Genomic DNA, 19,437 nt, shown 5'->3' on the forward strand with positions numbered 1-19,437 from the left:
TAATCTGCAACTCAAACAACAAAAGATAGCTACTATGCATTCTACACTGCAAATAAGAGTGTAAAAGGAAAAACAAAATTCTTAATACTGACTGATTTTTAGAGAAGTTACGCCATGTCCGCAGTAAATCATTAAAACATCGACTAAACTCATTCTTTTCACCAACAGTTAAAAGCTTGCCCTTCCATTCAGAGCTTTATTGGGGACAGAATGGGGGCTTTAAGGACCGGAAAGGCCATTGCTCTCGAAGAGTACGTAATAATCTCACTTGCATCAAGGCATTTGGATATGTGCATTAGGTTTCTTTAAAGGGAAAAATGTTAAAAGAAGAGGAATAGTTTACACTATTGAACCCAGAATCAAGAAAGACGCTCCGGCCGGCACTTCCCGCAGCTCCCATTGGCCGGGAACAGCGAACCACAGCCACTGGGAGCTGTGAGCGGCCATGCAAATGTAAACAAACTGTCTGGCGGCCCGCCAACGGACTACCCTGATGGACCGCAGGTTGCTCACTACTGCCCTAACTAGTTTTGAGGTGGAACTTGGTAAGTTTATGAACAAGACTGTATGACAGGGTTGTCTGTGGTAGCAGGGGATTGGACTTGATGACCCAGGAGATCCCTTCCCGTCCTACATTCATATGACTTACCTCAGTTTTTGTACTCTGTCGTTTCCCAAAAATGCAGGACAGGTCATCTTCGCTGCGGGAAGAGAGATCCTTTCCTGGAGGGGGGGGCGGGAAGCAAAGAAATGCAGCCATTATTCATTTGGACAATATCAAAAGTGAACAGTGGGATTCCAGAAGCCTTAGGGGGTGGGGAGACAGGGACAACATGTTAAGCTGGCCCTACACGTTGATTGTCCTTGGCCCTTTTGCAGGGGGAGGAATGGGTAGGGATGAGGCAGCAAGTGGGCACAAGAAGCCCGCTGTAGTGCCTGTCCTCAGACAAACATAAAAAAGGTCTCTCTGCACTCCTTCACGCTATCCCACAGGGGCCAGGGAAGGGGTAGGGTCATGGCCCCGCCCCCCTCCCTCTGTCTCGATTGTCATGCTGCTGACAGAATGCAGCAGGGTGGAGAAGGCTGCACCATGCTAGAGGGAGACCTGGTCTGTGTCCCCTTACACACAGAGCGAGTTCAGTGAACAAGCATGTCTCCTCGAACTCTGGGTGGATATCCTTGCCTCTAACAGCATTAAGTCGTCTTCTCTGGATACAGTGTAGCCAACTCTGCCGGGGAGGGTTTAACCCTGGCTTATGAAGAGCTAAACTTCTACCTCTGGAAAGTACCAGATTGCCCCAGCCCGCGGGTCTCTAAAATGTTTTCAAGGGCAGGGGAGTGATGCTTCAGACCCTGCAATAAGCTTTATCCCTATCTGAATACTACGCTGTCTGAATACAGGAGTGGTAGACAAAGCAGAGGAAGGGAAAGAAAGGAGGAGTGATGTGACATCTTGAGATGCCACCAAAAGTTAGCTGCAGCCTTTTGTGGAGCCCTAGTACTACAATTTGGCCCCCATTAAGAAGTCAACTGCCGCTATTTTATGTGATGCATTCACTAGCGTAACACAACATTGTATTGGGGATTATATTTTAACAAAGTACCCATTAGTGGAAAATAGTATGTATGGGTAGAATCCGTTCCAATGACATTTTTATTTACTTACATACACATAGAGAACTGAGAGGCAAATAGGATTAAAGAAAAGCCAGAAGCAGAGGATGGCTGACGCATTCAGTTATTAAGAAGAAAAAAAAAAAATCAAAACTTTAGGAGTTAAATTTAATTATTTGGGTGACCTAGGCCAATGATCAATGATAGAGAGAAGACCTTGTAACAGGGCTTTCCTCTTATTGCAATCAAGTTTAAGCTTATCACTGATCTTATCCACATGACCACTAAGAGGGGCTATCAAGATTGCACAGGATATAGCTGTGCAGATGTCCATGCAACAACTTCTTGTGAGTTCTTTCAACACATGGACCATTGTGTTTTTAATTTTATACCATTCAAAATAGTCACCCTTCCTTATTAATAGCAGCTTCCTATAGACAATGATTGAATTATTCAAGAATACTAGCCTAAAGCCAACAAAACCTGCCAAATAAAGCAGGAAGGCTGTATTATAATTGAAAGCTGGTTGCCACATGGATGTTTCTAATGACAAATGTAAGTCAGAGGGCATGTGTCATCCTGGTACATAGATATTTATAACCCTGAAGTTCAAGAAAGAACAACGAAGTGCCCCTTACCTTTTGCAAACTTCATATAATGAACACGTTTCCTGGAGGATCTGGATTTCTCTTCAAGACTGAATGTCTTCTTCTGTTCGCTAGAGGGCTCTAAAACACAAAGGTTACGTTTCCACTAAACAAATGTTAACCACTAAACTCAAATGTCAGTACATTTAACGCCTCAATTTAGGACCGTGTCCCAACAACCAGTCACACCACAACATCGAAGGAGCATGGTAAGTGTTGTTCAAGATACGTTACCGTACGATCTTATTACCCCACTTCCCAGCTATTATGTTACCCCTACTCGTTATAAATGTAATTTGTAAAAAGATGCAAGCTCTTCAGAGCAGGGACAGTGTCTTGTTACTAAACATTTATATTGCAACAGTGCCTACAAGCAATCAGGTTGGCGGGCCATTGTTCTAAGTCCTCTACACTGTCCGTATGTACAACCCTTAGATAGAGTCTATTATCATCATTTGTTGCCCACCATACCAATTAACCAAAAAGGAATTCTTGATGACAAACACACTGATATACAGGAGTGACTAAGTTAGGGTACAACCATGAAAAGTGGCTGGAAACAGCATTGTGAGGTTCTGTGATCATCTCTCAGTGACTCTCACTTTTCTAACGCAATCACTCATAGGCTGCTTCTCTTCCCTTACAAGGCTCTTAATGGTCAATCCCCACGCTACCCACCATCTCTCATTCAGCATCAAGATGCTGATGCTCACCTCCGATCGGCCCATCGTGCCAGCCTTCATCGTCCACTTATTCAGTTTTCAAACAAGCAGCGTCATGCCTTCTCCCATGCTGCCCCACAGGCTTCAGAGGAATTCCCCATAAACATCCACAAGCTACCTCGTTGTCCACCCCCAACTCCTATCCTGGGATTCTTAAAAAAAAGCCCTGATAACAGTTAGGCTGCAGATGTGCAGAGACCACTGCCTATCATGCTGATCAATATCATCTCATTGCTTCCTGGTTCTCCCCCATCTGTCTGTACCCATCTGTTATCTCATCTTACGCTTAGATTGTAAGCTCTTCACAGCTTTGTGTCCTGTGTTCGCACAGCACCTAATAGTGTGGTCCTGGTCCTCGACTAGGGCTCCTATGTGCTACCACAATACAAATAATCATCATCAGTTTCCAAGTTAAGATGTATTTTCTAACTGCTAGGCCTGCAGACTCAGCCTGGGTACCAATAGCCAAGCTGGGTTCCTTCATTCTTATGCACCCTCACCTGTAATCAAGGATCTGCAGACAAAATTAGATCCTCAGTGAACCTGTGCAAACCCATTACCCTCCATGGACTAGTACAGTGGAACTGTCTGGAACTCAGAATGACTAAGCTGGAGTTAAACCATCAACCTAGGGGGAAAAAGCTAATAGCCCATGATCACTCCGATCCATCCGGTCCCTACTGCATTTAAACTGAAAATCTGTAACGAGGGGAACTGGTTACTCCTACATCTAGCAAATCTGAGGTTAGAAAGAATTTGCTGCAGACAGAGTTGAAAGCCCTTAAAGACACGTTTTGTGTGGAAACTGAGCATCACAATAGTAGCATCCCAACCAAGGATCAGGCACTTGTGATTCCACTGCTGTCTAATCCAGAGGGAACATAAAACAGTACGAATTCTCAGCAGAGCGTCAATCGCAATCTCACACTTCCAGCAAGAGTGACACCAGCACCCTCTTGTGGCTGTAAGGTGGAACTTCAGTATCCAACATCAGAAATTTTATCTATGGAGCTTTCACTGGAAAGATGCATCATCATCTCCTCTGCTGACTACTGAGACTTAGTATTTGGGCTGGGCAGATGCTGCAGAAATATTCACCCCAATTTTAAAAACAATTTGCTTTGGCTGTATTTATGTCCATATCCTATTCACTTTTTGTGACTACTGAGCAATGAAATGGGTGCTCAGATACCATGGGGGTGAGCCAAGTATAAATATCTTTCGAGATCAAGGGTCTTCAAACTTAATACAGCATAGGACTTTGGAGAGGTCACAATGGTCTACCTAGGGGATACAGCACAGGACCGGGAACCAGGACAGCTTCCTTCAATGAATCTGGCTCTGCCACTGACTCACTGTGTGTCCTTGGACAAGTCATTTAAGCCTCTCTGATCCTCAGTTTTCATATGTGTAAAAATGGGGTTAGTGACATTTGCCCACCTTTGAAAGCACGTAATGGATGGAATCAACTTACAAAGACCATCAGGGTCTTCCCACGAGTTACAGCTAACTGATCTTCCTTTAGCTCAGCAGGATTTTAGGATCAGATTTTTAATTGTATTTAGATTCCTGAAAATGCAGATAGGTGCCCAGTGGGATCTTCAAAGGCACCAAAATCCAATGGGAGTTAGGAACTAGGCACTTTGAAAATGACCAGGGCACCTCTCTAGATCTTTAGACACCTACATACACCTCTACGCCGATATAACCCAGGGTTGTGAGTTCAATCCTTAAGGGGGCCATTTAGGGACCTGGGGCAAAAATTGGGGATTGGTCCTGCTTTGAGCAGGGGGTTGGACTAGATGATCTCCTGAGGTCCCTTCCAACCCTGATATTCTAGGATTCTAGAACGCTGCCCTCGGGAGCCAAAAAATCTTACTGTGTTATAGGTGAAACCGTGTTATATCGAACTTGCTTTGATCCACTGAAGCGTGCAGCCCCGCCCACCCCGGAGCGCTGCTTTACCGTGTTATATCTGAATTTGTGTTATATCGGCTCACGTTACATCAGGGTAGAGGTGTACCTTTAAAAATCTGTCCCTTAGAGCTTAAGGACCGGGATTCCAGTTGCAGCCCTGTAGGTGTGCGGCTTATTAAGGGAGGTTGTAGTTTCTCCACTATAAAAACTGATTTTAATCTTCCTCATAACTCCAAAAATAACTCCACACTCTTGCTGTCATTTTTAGGATTAACTCATGAGCAACTACAGTTTGCTCTGAATATTCTGAATAAACTCACTAAGGCCAACATACTGCCACTGATAATTTGTGGCCAGATGTTGCACCCAGGCAGAACCCAGCTGACTCTAATGGGGCTCCACCAGGGAGCTAACGGTTGCAGACCTGCAGCCCAAGGGCCTGTCGGCACATAAAAATTGACCCAGTTTAAGTAAAGGCATGATGTTAGATGGAGTTAGTTAAACTTATGCAGCACTATGTGGATGCTTGCACGGTTTTACACCTCACTTATATCAGTTTAGTTTGTTCCTATTATTTAAACCAGCATGTGCATAGACCAGGCCCAAGTACTTTCTGAGACTGAGAGATTTAGCTCTTTCAGAAATTTTTGACAAGTTTCCTGCTTCTGCATGTCCTGCCCTTTTGCCCAACTAAATCACAGTATTTAAAGAGGAGGTAGGTTTTGACCCCAGCTCATGCAAACAGTAGTTTCTTAAGGGCAGGAAAAGTGAAGCGCTGAAGAAACTGCCACTAGGTAAAAACCCAGACACAATTCTTCATCAATGAGGCTGAGGAGGTAAAATGTGGCAATGGAGAATGTTTCAGAGTAGCAGCCGTGTTAGTCTGTATCCGCAAAAAGAACAGGAGGACTTGTGGCACCTTAGAGACTAACAAATCTATTTGAGCATAAGCTTTCATGAGCTACAGCTCACTTCATCAATGAAGTGAGCTGTAGCTCATGAAAGCTTATGCTCAAATAAATTTCTTAGTCTCTAAGGTGCCACAAGTCCTCCTTTTCTTTTTTTGGAGAATGTTTGTGTCACACGCCTTTGAACTGCCTCAGGCTGTTTTTCAGTGAACAGCTGCTGCTTCTGCATATCTCACCGGATAAAGGGAACACAGCCGTCTGCCTTTTCTTTTGAAGAGCCCTAACAAGGGCCTGATTCAAAGCCCATTACCATCTATGGAATTTAAATGTAATTCATACACATCCTCATCAAACTTAATATCTTGGTTCTGCGTGGCAGTGAGCCCTCTGTTCCCATTCATTTTAATGAGAGTTGAAGGGGGATGAGCATCATGCAAGAAGTATTACCAGCCCACAGGACCGGGCCTTAATTTGCCTTTTAAGAAATGAAAAATAAAGGAAATTCTCAGTGAAACTTCCAATATAGCAAAGTATTAACATACCTGATTCACCTTGCCCATGGCAATTATTCAGTTCAGCCAGAAGTTGGTTGAAGTCATCTTGATGAGCAATCCAGTTGTCCTGTAAATAGCACCCAAGCAAATAAGAGGCAAAAGATCCCATCAAAAGGTCTATCAGAGTCCCACTCTACATCCTCTGGTTCTACACACCAAAGAGTAACTAGCAATCCCTAAAGTTTCATGGGTAGAAACACTAACTACAGCTTGTTAAGTTCGCTCCAAGTGCCTACGAGTTGCGTTTGAAAGTCTTCAAACAATACTGAGTTGTTGTTGGCTCTGTCATGCCCCAGTCTGGGCAAGTTGTTTTCAGCTACAGGCAGGAAATGCTAACATAATTTTCCTGCAGCACAAAAGATGAGAACACACAAAGTCAGTTCAGATGTTGACTCAGACAGCGCCTTTAGGGCTCAATCCCACATTCTGTGCAAACCCATGACTGCCAACGGGAAATAGGGACTGTTCCAGGAATAGGGAGCAGAATGACAGGAAGGCATGAAACCAGGTCTAGTAAATGGAGACAAAGGGATATCTACCAGTAAACAAACATTTCAGTTGTCTGTGGGAAGTGGCATCTCTGAGCCGCCTACTCCCCATTATTCACCACAGCCTCCCCACTCCAACATCCTCCCAAAAAACCCCAACAGGACATAACTGTACCAATGCTGCATTTAAGCTGGTTTCTCTCTTCTGTGAGATGTTCATCATTATCCCAACACCATACAAACTTGATGATAGATTTCACTCACTTCCCATTACATAAAGGGGCTGTCAACAATCAACACATTCTTACCTGTGTTGGCAGTAACGCTAACTAGTACTCACCTCATAGTTTATGGCTGCTCCTAAACCAAGTGTGTTGTTTTTCACTTGAACCTTGATGTGCTCTGTGCTCCCTTGTTCCTGAACCCCAAGACCCTAATGAGAACATAAGGCAAATTGTAAGCGTTTTTCAGGAGTGACATTAAAGATAAATATAGGTATCATATAGAAAGTCCATTTGTTTTTGAAATACAAACAAGACAACTTATATTATTATTTATTTTCTTGTCTACAATTTAATTCAGTCAAATGCTATAAGCAACACAGAGAATTTGTGTATTTTTAACTTACTGTTTATGTGCCCCTCAAAACACCAAAGCAGTAATATCACTGAAAAGGAGTACTTATGGCACCTTAGACACTAACCAATTTACCTGAGCATAAGCTTTCGTGAGCTACAGCTCACTTCATCGAAAGCTTATGCTCAAATAAACTGGTTAGTCTCTAAGGTGCCACAAGTACTCCTTTTCTTTTTGTGAATACAGACTAACACAGCTGCTACTCTGAAACAAATAATATCACTGAGTTGTTCATGATTAATCCGGACAGCACCTTACATTTCCAGGTGATCCTGCAGTGCTTTAAAACTTTGCACATAGAAAGAGAGAGCACACATTGGGAATGCTTCTCTCACCACGGAAATCCACCCCTGAGGTGGATGTAAGATGTAATTGTTGTACTTAAAAAACTGCCAGCAGGAAACAAAGAATAGCACACCCAATTGAACTTGCGGAGAGAGGTTAGATTGAGGCAAATAAAAATGTAATTGACCCAAACTGGAACTCAGCAGGACCCATTTTCTTTGCTTGTTCATGAAGAGTGTTGGGGCAAGTTTGGACTTCAGATCTTGGCTTTGTCCCTACTACAAACTAACAGTATTTAAATTCAGTAAGAAAATATGTTTGGGGCCCAATATGTATTTTTCTTGCCCAAGTGGCAGGAAAACCAAACATGCTAAGCCCATGCTAGGTTACCATGTTTTAGCCAAGGTACCTATCAAAGACAAGACCTCATTCTCTACCCTATTTATTTTTTCCTAGCCACACAAATAAGGAGAAGTCACATAAGAACAATGGTGGGCCACATCACAGTATTTGGGAATAGTGTAGATGAGGCCTATGGTTGAAAACCTGTTTTATGCAGCAATAACCCATATTTAAACATGACTGTTGCTAGCATGGGCCCAGCAGACAGTGAATTTTGTTTTAAAAATGATGCTAGCCAGATTCCTCTCCCTATCACATACCAGGTCTATTGCCCCATCTATTGGGACTGTGTTGTAACAGATCCTCCCGACTTCAGCTGTAATTCCAGTGTAGGCAGGGCCTATAGCATGGTTTTAGGACACTTAGGAAAAAATCTCTGTCCACTTTAGTTAAGGCAACAGTTGTGTTTGGTTGTTGCCAGCATGATTTTATCCAGTGTGAGCAGAATGTTTGACAGCATCCTTTCAATCTCAGTTTTAAAATCCCATGGCTTTCATACTTATTTTCACAGTACATTAAAAGCACTAATAAATACGTATTTGTGCTTACAAATCAAGAAGTTAATCAATCACAGTTAGAAAACCTATCGAAGCCAATGGACTCATTGATGTCCATGGGTTTGGGATCAGGCCCTACCTTTCGCTGTTTGTATATGAAATTCTGCTCCAGCAACTAAATGTAAAATTAGAGCCAGTTAAAAACCTATTTAGGCTACCTTTTCTTTAAGCAACTTTCCCAAGTCAACACAGTTATTGTGAGACACTCAGGAGTACCTCTTCTCTTTCACCATAAGTTCTGGGAGTCTCCTAAACTCAAGAAAGCCACAACTATTATTCTTTATTAAATGGTGGAAGAGAAATACCAGAGATGAAAGATGCCTTTAAAAAACAATGAAGACCATTCTCTTTTGTGTTTAGTCAGGTAACTAGCACCTGGAAATGCTGAAGAGACACAGGCCTCAATTCTGGGCTCTGTGGAGTTTCTATAGAAGCTGAGCCACTCTAAAGAGGCAGCAGAGATGTCTTTATTGGCCAACAGGGAATATATCTGTCATCCTAAGATCACAGGCCTCCATCCACAGCTCTCCACCATAGGAGCATGCTGGGGTGGGAAGAGATGTGGCTTGATGCTACACTCTGGCTATTCTGGGTAGAAGAGCAGATCATAAGGGGCCATTAAAAGTTGCCAAAAGTTAAAGCAGCTCCTGAAGCTGCTCTATCTTACACCCCAGGCAGCTGTCAGAATTTGGGAGGCACATCTGTAGCTCCTGCAGTTCTGAATTGGGGTCACCCATCTCCTTATCAAAGAGAGCAGAAAAGGAAAAAAGGAAACAGGACAGCAGGAGAGATCCAGAAGTCAGCAAGAAGGGGGGTAACAGTAAAGTACCTACTAAAAAGGATATAGCCCTATAAACTCTAGGCCAGGGGGTCGGCAACCTTTGAGAAGTACTGTGCCAAGTCTTCATTAATTTAAGGTTTCGCGTGCCAGTAATAAATTTTACATTTACAGAGCCCCCCGATGGAACCTCAGACTGGCAGCGGGCTGAGTGGTGCCGGCAGCCAGGACCCCAGCTGTCAGGGGCTGACGGACGAAACCCCAGACCGGCAGCGGGCTGAGCGGCTCATCGCGCTGCCAGTCTGGGGTTCTGTCTGCTGCATGCACTGCCAGTCTGGGGTCCTGGCCGCCGGCCTCGCTCATTCTGCTGCCGGCCTGGGGTCCCTGTCGCTGGCCTGGGGTCCCGGCCGCCGGCCCCTGCCAGCCGGGGTCCCGGCCGTTGGCCCCGCTCAGCCCGCTGCCGGCCCAGGGTTCCATCCATCCAGGCCAGCAGCGGGCTGAGCGGGGCCAGCTGCCGGGACCCTGGCTGGCAGGAGAGTGCCACTAAAAATCAGCTTGCGTGCCGCCTTTGGCATGTGTGCCGCAGGTTGCCGACCCCTGCTCTAGGCCTAAGAGCTGCCTGTAATTCCTGTATCCAGATCTCTCTCAGTATTTCAAATTCTGGAATAGCTGAGAGTTTGCTTTTCTGCAAGACCACTTACTTCCCTTCAGACCATACCTTTCCTTTGGACCATCCCATTTTTTCCAACATCTTCTGGCCAAATTTGGATTCATCTTTACTCCAGGCGCTGTTTCTAGGATCCACAGACCACTTCTGCTTTTTACGGGCTACAGTGGGGGGGGGGGGGGGAATAAATTATGCTCTATTTAATATTACAGAAGCTGATAATGCAATTAAAAATAAGTCAAGACATTATTTTTCCTCCAAACAGAATCTATAACAGACTATTATGGTATTTATACAGTCCTAATACCACAGTATCTCAGCATCTCAATCTTCACAGAAGTGTTATGAAGAGAAATACACTGAAGTAGGGAAGTGCTATTAGCCCCATTGTAACAGGGAATTGAAGCACATAGAGACTAAGAGACTTGCCCAAGGTCACACAGGAAGTCTATGGCAGAGCAGGGACTCGAATGCAGGTCTCCCAAGTTCTAGGGTGGTGCCCTAATCACTGGACCATCTTTCCTCCCTGAATGTCAGGTTATAGTGGATCTAACCACTGCTTTAATAAAAAAAAATTAAATATAACCAGTCACAGATGTCTACTTATTCAAACGAGTACAGAACAAGCACCAATGTGATGAAAGCTTTCAAGGTCTGCACAGAGAATGGCTAATTTATCTGAGAACTCAGATGACATTATTATTTGTATTACAGTTACACCATCTAGAGTCTCAAAATGAGGATCAAGGCCACTTTGTGATCAGACACAGTAAGAAAGATCCTCTGCTTTGAAGAGCTTACAATCCTACAAACAATTATGCATATCCTTAACTTTACTACTGTTAGTAGTTCCATTGAAATCAACGAAGTAAAGTAAAGTTAGCATAACAAAGTTAAACATGTGCATAACTGTTTGCAGGATCAGGGCCTAAACCAGGGGTGGGCAAACTACGGCTTGGGGGCTGCATCCGGCCTGTCAGACATTTTAATCCAGTCCTTGAGCTCCCGCCGGGGACCAGGGTCCAGGGCTTGCCCCACTCTGGCACTCCAGCCGGGGAGCGGGGTCGGGGGCTTGCCCCGCTCCGTGCGGCTCCTGGAAGCAGCGGCATGTCCTCCCACCTCTGGCTCCTACACATAGGGGCAGCCAAGGGGCTCTGCACACTGCCTCCACAGCCCCCACTGGCAGGAATGGCGCCTGAAGGCGGGGCAGCGCGCAGAGCTGCCTGGCTGCGCCTCCGAGAAGGAGCCAGAGGCGGGACATGCTGTTGCTGCTTCTGGGAGGTGCTTGAGGTAAGCGCCACCCAGAGCCTGCACCTCTGGCCCCCTCCCACATGCCAACCCCCTGCCCCAGCCCTGATCCCGCTCCTGCCCTCCAAACCCCTTGGTCCCAGTCCGGAGCTCCCTGCTGCACCCTCATCCCCAGCCCCACCCCAGAGCTCTCACCCCCTCCCATACCCCAACCCCCAATTTTGTGAGCATTCATGGCCCACCATACAATTGCCATACCCAGATGTGGCCCTTGGGCCAAAAAGTGTGCCCACCCCTGGCCTAAACAGAAAAAGGAAGTATTACTACCCTCATTTTACATATGGAGGCATAGAGAGATAAATGGCTTGCTCAAGATCATAAAAATTCTATGGCTGAGCCAGGAATTGAACCCAATTCCCCTGAGTCACAATTCCATGCTTTAACTACAAGACCATCAGTCCTCTAAATGCACCTTTGGAAAATTGGAACAAGATTACAGGAACACAATTTGGTTTCAGCCCCTGTTCTGTTTCTTTTAATAAAAACCCACTCCGACTTCAAAAAAAAAAAAAAATCACAAAACACAGTGATGAAAAAAGTTACAAAATTGTGTTTAACATTAGCTTTAACGTTCCCCAGCAGCATTAGAAGCACTAGTAACTGCGCTGTACAGAAAAACCACCCTCAAGAAAAGTCCTATTGGATTTAAGAGGAAATTATACCCTGCTGATGGAATACCCCCAAATTCCATCAGATGGTTAAATACCAATAGAAAGGATCTCATTCTCTGGAAAACTGTACAGTTTCCAGAGAGATCTCTATATGACTTTCGGTATGCTTTTTCATAAGTGAAACTGACCAGCCTGTTTTCATTACCCAAGCTGAGTAAAAATTCAAGAAGTGAATAGAGCATACAGGGAGAAAAGTCTAGAGCTCTGTTAGTGCTGATAATCTATAGTCATACCAATAACATAGGGATTGTTTGTGTTTATATATAAACACAAAGTGGTCGCGATGATCAAAAGGGCCTAAAATATGCCAAGTGCCCAACACTCCCACAAATCTTCAACGGGAACTGGGCACTTAACCTCCTTAGGCTAATTTGAAAATCTCAGCCAAAAGGAGTTATGTGGATGTTGGCCAAGATTTACAAAGCTGACTAGTGATTTTGGGCAACCAACTCAACACACCTCAAAGAAAACTGATTTCAAAAAATAATGATCACCAGTCCTCTGAAAATCAAACTGAGCAACCAAACACTGAATCTCACAACATTTGAAAATCTTGGCCACTGTCCCTTTAAGCCACAGAAGGTTGTTCATTTCAAAGTCAACCAGTGCAGCACACGAGGATCAATTCAAGAGGACACAGTCACACACATATGGAAGGTTTCAAGTACACTAATGTCTCCTTTCCAATTCCATGCCTTACACGGTCCCTTTTCCTCTACCCCTTTAGCCTGAAGTCTCTTCTTCATTGCTCTCCTTTCACCTTCCTTAAATCACTATAATCCCACTTGTTCAGCACTTCCTACCAGCTATAACATCTGAAGAACCCTCATTTTCTGTCTATTGTAACTGTTACTCAGGATAGTGGCTTAACAAAACCGGGGGAATTAAATTTGATACATCTCACCCAGCTGTAAAGCTGCCACATATATCTAAGATGCTTTTCAGTTCATCCTCCCCAGAGACCCCTGGTTACAAGACTTAGTAGAGTAGTTTCTCAAAGTTGAAATTGGTAATACTTTTTCCTTTCCTAGCACCTTCAATTGCAGGATCTCAAATCACTTTCCAGACAGGGCATTAATCTTCACATTTCCCTAAGACAGACAGATGTGTTAGTCCTATTTCGCAGATCAGGAAACTCAAGAACAAGAGAAGTGAAGTGACTTAGTTAAAATCAACAAGAAACGTGTGGCAAAGCCAGAACTCCAACCTCTGTGCTGCAGCCATCCCTTCTCCTCCAAATGAGATTTGGAAAGAACAATTCTCTTTGTTAGAGATGTCTGTTCACTGTAATCTTTCCAAAATGAAGAAGTAAACTACCTATCATCCTGCAAGCTAAAAGTGATTCAGTTCCAACACTAGGCCGCTGTACCAAACTGCCCCTGGAGAATTACATTATAGAGGTACTACTGATATCCTGGGTAAGCAGCACCATCCAGTGGAGAAAAACTTCATTCACTCAGAAACCTTTTGCTATTCCACTAACTCCCGCTCCATGCTGTTTGCAATGGATCAGTTCCTGCACACTTTTTGCCCAACTGCAGCCCTGGACGTGAAGCTGAACTAGAAGTTCTGAAACTGTGGTCCATGGAGCACTCAATAATTATGGGCAGAGAGCTGGTTGGTGATGTGCTACTGGCTCTTTTCCTTGTCTCCAGCTGCTAAACTGCACTAGGAGATGGCTAAAAACCATCTACAGATGTTCTAGGCATCCTTTCCTTGCCCTCCCATCTATAGTCTCTTGTTTTAGATTATTCTTTTTGAATTACCGTAATACCTAGGAGCTCCAATCATGGACCAGACCTTGTTGTGTTAGGTGCTGTACAAGCCAAAACAGTCCCTGCCACAAAGAGCTTACAATCTAAGTAGACAGGAGACAACAGATGGCTACAGACTGACAGGGCTGTACAAGGAAACAACATGACAATATTGTACCGTATGATAGGTGGTATACTCTGCACATCAGCACCCTGACCATTGTCAATTTTTTTTTACGCATCATGGTACAGGAGAGTTTTGAGGAGGGTTTTGCAAAAGGAGAACGAGATGGCTTTTCAATTGTTATGGGAAGCACCTGCCGAGCGTGAGGGGCATCCTGTGAGAAAGCAAACGATCTTAGTTTGAAAATGTAATAAGTGGGTGAGGGAGGAGAGCATCATGAGCTGACAGGATGCAAGAGCTGACATCTTGATATGAGAGATGACAGGTAGGAGGAGGGGGAGCCAGTGGAGGGATGCAAAGAGAGGTGTGCCATGCTTAAAACAACAGGCTAGGAAAATGATCTTTACAGCAGCATTTTGAATAGATAAAAGCATGGCAAGATTGCTTTTGTCAAGTCCAGAGAGAAGGACGTTGCAGTAATTGAGAACCAAGAGAATGAGAGCTTGGACAAGAGTTTTAGCTATGTGCATGGATAAGAAATAGTTCTCCTCCTCTCTTTTGGACTAAATATTGATAATACAGTGATTGAAGTTGTCCAGAACTGCACACACAAAAATGCATGTGCATAATCTGCCTTCACAATTACCACAAGCTAGTCACACATACAGAGTTCTGGCAAACCCTACGTAATTAGATTTATCCTTTAAAGAAGTATTTCAGTGCTTCCCTGCACATGCAAGGATAAACGTTAACACAGCACTAAATTTTTAATTATTGTACATTGGATACTGCACAATTCTGAATAACCATTCTGATGGGGACTTACATGTAATTGTGCTCTCTGTGTATAGCTTTCTTCAAATCAACTCAGAGGTATGTCTCTCAAATTAAAAAAAAAAATCTTAAGTTTCATTACATATTCTGGCCCCAGTCCTGCAGAAACATATTATTTATATTTGACATTAAAAGAAAAAAAGAATTCAAAAGCTTTGAGTGTCCCAATAAATAATTAAACTTTCAATAACCATCTAAGGGCATTAAAAACTATTTTATATATTCTGTTAACCAATACATGCTGGCTAGTCTCTTGAATATACTTCATAACCAACTGAAGCGTGGTCAAGCAAATGGCTGTACAATTTATCAACAGTTTCTTACAGTATCCTCATCAACTTAGTATCTAAGCACTTCTGAATGGCACATTATGCAATGTGACTAACATCTGTCATGTGTTTGTTCTTTCATCCTCTCCCCAGGGGATGAGAGTATACAATGAAATGTTTAGTTTTAGGTGTTATATATTTCTGATACACACACTGCTATATATGTTAGAGAAGGGAGATACAGAAAAATACAGTTTGCACTTGGAATCATAGAAGATCAGGGTTGGAAGAGACATTAGGAGGTCATCTAGTCCAATCCCCTGCTCAAAGCAGGGCCAACCCCAACTAAATCATTCCAGCCAGGCTTTGTCAAGCTGGGCCTTAAAAACCTCGAAGATGGAGATTCCACCACCTCCCTAGGTAACCCATTCCAGTGCTTCACCATCCTCCTAGTGAAATGATTTTTCCTAATATCCAACCTAGACCTCCCCCACTGCAGCTTTAGACCATCGCTCCTTGGAAGAGGAAGGTAGAAAGGACTGTGATGATCCTTTGTTCCTGGGGGAGTTCATTCCTGTCTTGGACCAGCCCTCAAGAAAGTTCTGTCTCCTGCAGAGATGAGCCTCTCTCTTAGGCGATGTCTACACTACACAGCTTTTAGTGACATGTCTGTATCGCCACACCCATGCTGCTAAAAGTTATGCAGTATAGACGCTGTTTGTCGGCTCTCCTGCCAACAAAATACTTCTACCTCCAATGACTGGCGTTTGTATCGTCAGCAGGACTGGCACTTGTTGCGGCAAAACTTTTGTTTTTTTCTTGGGGGGGGGGGGGGGGGGAGAGGGGAATACCTGTGAAAGACACATATAGACATAGCCTTTGAGATTTCCATTGCAGCAGAAGACCAAAGTTGCTGATCACAGTCTTCATCTTGGAACTTTAGTTGATCTTCTCCGTATCCTGGGCCCATGCCCTTGAGTGCTTTGAAGATAAGTACTGAGACCTTGAACTTGATTCCATCACCCAGCGGCATTAAATAATCAATTTGTGGTAACAGTTTACCTCACACTCAATTAAAAAAAGCCTCTCACACAAGAACGAATGCCCTCCTTATGCAAAAGTGCTATAATACAAATGTTTAACATTAAGCACAAATCCCGTTGAGTTCAGCAGGGTTATTTCAAGTATGTTCTTGTCTTTATACATATGTATAAATCTTCATACAGTCAGGGTACTCTCTCACTTAGATACTATGAAGTTTTGTTCCAACTACAGAAAATCCCTCTCGCCATCACTGGGTATAAGGCAGCGTTCATTTCCTGTCCTAAATTGCTGTGAACCGTTACACAGTTGCCACCCTTCCTCGCCAGAGACGGCTGTGTTTCACCACTGCGTCCATGTGCGCGCTCACATCATAGAGCAGTGTCGGAGCACGCACCACAGGCCATGATGAGAAGCGTTTTCCCCTCTGACAGGTGGCTCTTTTAGTGAGGGCAGTAGAGGGGGAGAGAAGGGACGCTGGTGTGGGAAACAACCTCATGGGGGCCCAACAACACAGCTTGGGGCCCCGCCCAGCGCCCCTGCCCACAGAGCGGCTGGGGCCCAGTGCTCACCCTGCCCAAAGGCCCACAGAGGGGCCCAGCAGGCAGGACCCCCATAGGGGCCCCAAGAGGTCCAGGCACCTCCCCACTCGCTCCCCCAATGCCTGGAACTAGGCAGGTTCGTTCCTCCCTCCCCCACCCACCGCTTTGGTAGCACCCAGGGGCCCCTCCCAGCCTCCCAACCGCTGTGCCAGGGCCACCAGGCGCCCTGGGCGGGGCAGGGAGCCAGGGTGTCAGAGGAGACATAACGCAGCCTGGCGGGGCGCCCCCACCCCCCGAACAGTGGTATCTCCCTACCCCTCAGAGTAGCTCCTTCCATCGAGTCCACCCTTTCATCAGGGACACGCTCCCCTTTCCCCCCCCAACATCCCTGGCGGTGTCTTCCACCGCCTCATCGCTTTTGGTTTCCCCCCGCACCCCTCCTGCGTAGACCGTGGCAGCTCCCCCTTCCCAGACACATAATGGTTTCTCCCTTCACCCGACTTGCCGGCTCTAACCCCCTCCGCAGCCCCGCTACTCACGCTCCGCCAGCATCGCCATCTTTGGGGCCTTCTAAGCTACCGGCGCGCAGAGCCCTACGTTCACCGGCCGGCGCCGCCATCTGGGGAGAATGGGGCCCTCTTTCCCTTGGGCGCAGAATAGGGCGCCGGAAGATGTGCCTGACTTAAGAGGGAAGGCGAGTCAAAACAAGGCGCTTTTCTAAGGGGGAAGCGGGGCGTGTTAGGGACGTAGGAGAAACCCATTGCGATTAAAAGGCTCACCCACCCCCGGTTCTGCGTGGAAGCTACACGGGCAACTGCCGGGCAGCCCCATTCACAGCGCCAGGGCTGCCCGGGTGGGGCTCTCAAATGGATTCTGCCTGGATCTAGGGGGCTTCTGGGGGGGGGGGGTGTCATAAATATAAAGGGAAGGGTAAACCCCTTTGAAACCCCTCCTGGCCAGGGGAAAGCTCCTCTCACCTGTAAAGGGTTAAGAAGCTAAAGGTAACCTCGCTGGCACCTGACCAAAATGACCAATGAGGAGACAAGATACTTTCAAAAGCTGGGAGGAGGGAGAGAAACAAAGGGTCTGTGTCTGTCTGTGTGCTGGGTCTTTGCCGGGGATAGACCAGGAATGGAGTCTTAGAACTTTTAGTAAGTAATCTAGCTAGGTATGTGTTAGATTATGATTTCTTTAAATGGCTGAGAAAAGAATTGTGCTGAATAGAATAACTATTTCTGTCTGTGTATCTTTTTTGTAACTTAAGGTTTTTCCTAGAGGGGTTCTCTATGTTTTTGAATCTAATTACCCTGTAAGATATCTACCATCCTGATTTTACAGGGGGGATTTCTTTATTTCTATTTACTTCTATTTTTTATTAAAAGTCTTCTTGTAAAAAACTGAATGCTTTTTCATTGTTCTCAGATCCAAGGGTTTGGGTCTGTGGTCACCTATGCAAATTGGTGAGGCTTTTTATCCAACATTTCCCAGGAAAGGGGGGGTGCAAGTGTTGGGAGGATTGTTCATTGTTCTTAAGATCCAAGGGTCTGGGTCTGTAGTCACCTAGGCAAATTGGTGAGGCTTTTTACCAAACCTTGTCCAGGAAGTGGGGTGCAAGGTTTTGGGAAGTATTTTGGGGGGAAGGACGCGTCCAAACAGCTCTTCCCCAGTAACCAGTATTAGTTTGGTGGTGGTAGTGGCCCGTCCAAGGACAACGGGTGGAATATTTTGTACCTTGGGGAAGTTTTGACCTAAGCTGGTAAAGATAAGCTTAGGAGGTTTTTCATGCAGGTCCCCACATCTGTACCCTAGAGTTCAGAGTGGGGGAGGAACCTTGACAGGGGGCTACCCCGCCCTCACACCCACAGCGCCTTGCGCGGACGAGGGAGGAGCCCACTGGGCCCAGTGCCGTGTGGGGCGCGTGGCTGGCCGCCGTGATGCGCGCTCGCCCGGCCCCGTGACTCGCTGTCCTCAGGCCACCTCCTCTGGTTGCTAGCTCAAGGTTCCTTCCCCACTCTGAACTCTAGGGTACAGATGTGGGGACCTGCATGAAAAAAAACCCCTAAGCTTATTTTTACCAGCTTAGGTTAAAACTTCCCCAAGGTACAAACTAGTTTCCTTTTTCCCCTTGGACTTTATTGCTGCCAACACCAAGTGTCTAACAGATATATAACCAGGAAAGAGCCCACTTGGAAACATCTTTCCCCCCAGAATCCTCCCCAAACCCTACACCCTCTTTCCTGGGGAAGGCTTGATAAAAATCCTCACCAATTTGCATAGGTGAACACAGACCCAAACCCTTCGATCTTAAGAATAATGAAAGGTTTCAGAGTAACAGTAGCTACAGCTCACTTCATCGGATGCATACTGTGGAAAGTGTAGAAGATCTTTTTATACACACAAACCATGAAAAAATACCTCCCCCCCCCACCCCACTCTCCTGCTGGTAATAGCTTATCTAAAGTGATCACTCTCCTTACAATGTGCATGATAATCAAGTTGGGCCATTTCCAGCACAAATCCAGGTTTTCTCTCTGCTCCAACCCCTCAGACAGAGACAAACACCTACAAGATCTCTATCAAGCATTCTTACAACTACAATACCCACCTGCGGAAGTGAAGAAACAGATTGATAGAGCCAGAAAAGTTCCCAGAAGTCACCTACTACAGGACAGGCCTAACAAAGAAAATAACAGAATGCCACTAGCCGTCACCTTCAGCC

At 45.3% G+C, this 19,437-nt stretch overlaps 1 protein-coding gene across 3 annotated transcripts in view; it reads right to left on the reverse strand.

The window, feature by feature from the left end:
- PINX1 (PIN2 (TERF1) interacting telomerase inhibitor 1) overlaps nucleotides 1-17,371 on the reverse strand; it is an 80,082-nt gene extending 62,711 nt beyond the window's left edge. Inside the window, exons 1-6 of one of the 3 annotated variants that reach the window (XM_048845792.2) lie at nucleotides 17,258-17,371; nucleotides 10,227-10,336; nucleotides 7,191-7,283; nucleotides 6,351-6,429; nucleotides 2,253-2,342; nucleotides 650-723 (exon numbers count right to left, since the gene is read on the reverse strand). In XM_048845792.2, coding sequence (XP_048701749.2) covers nucleotides 650-723; nucleotides 2,253-2,342; nucleotides 6,351-6,429; nucleotides 7,191-7,283; nucleotides 10,227-10,336; nucleotides 17,258-17,276 — 465 coding nt within the window. In that variant the 5' untranslated portion in view covers nucleotides 17,277-17,371. Of the gene's footprint in view, nucleotides 1-649; nucleotides 724-2,252; nucleotides 2,343-6,350; nucleotides 6,430-7,190; nucleotides 7,284-10,226; nucleotides 10,337-15,986; nucleotides 16,081-17,033; nucleotides 17,089-17,257 lie in introns of those variants that run through there. The other 2 variants (XM_048845791.2, XM_048845790.2) reach the window with 2 other exon arrangements.
- Between the last annotated feature and the right edge of the window lie 2,066 nt (nucleotides 17,372-19,437).

Source organism: Caretta caretta, chromosome 3 (assembly GCF_965140235.1).
Source record: "Caretta caretta isolate rCarCar2 chromosome 3, rCarCar1.hap1, whole genome shotgun sequence".
NCBI lineage: Eukaryota > Metazoa > Chordata > Testudines > Cheloniidae > Caretta > Caretta caretta.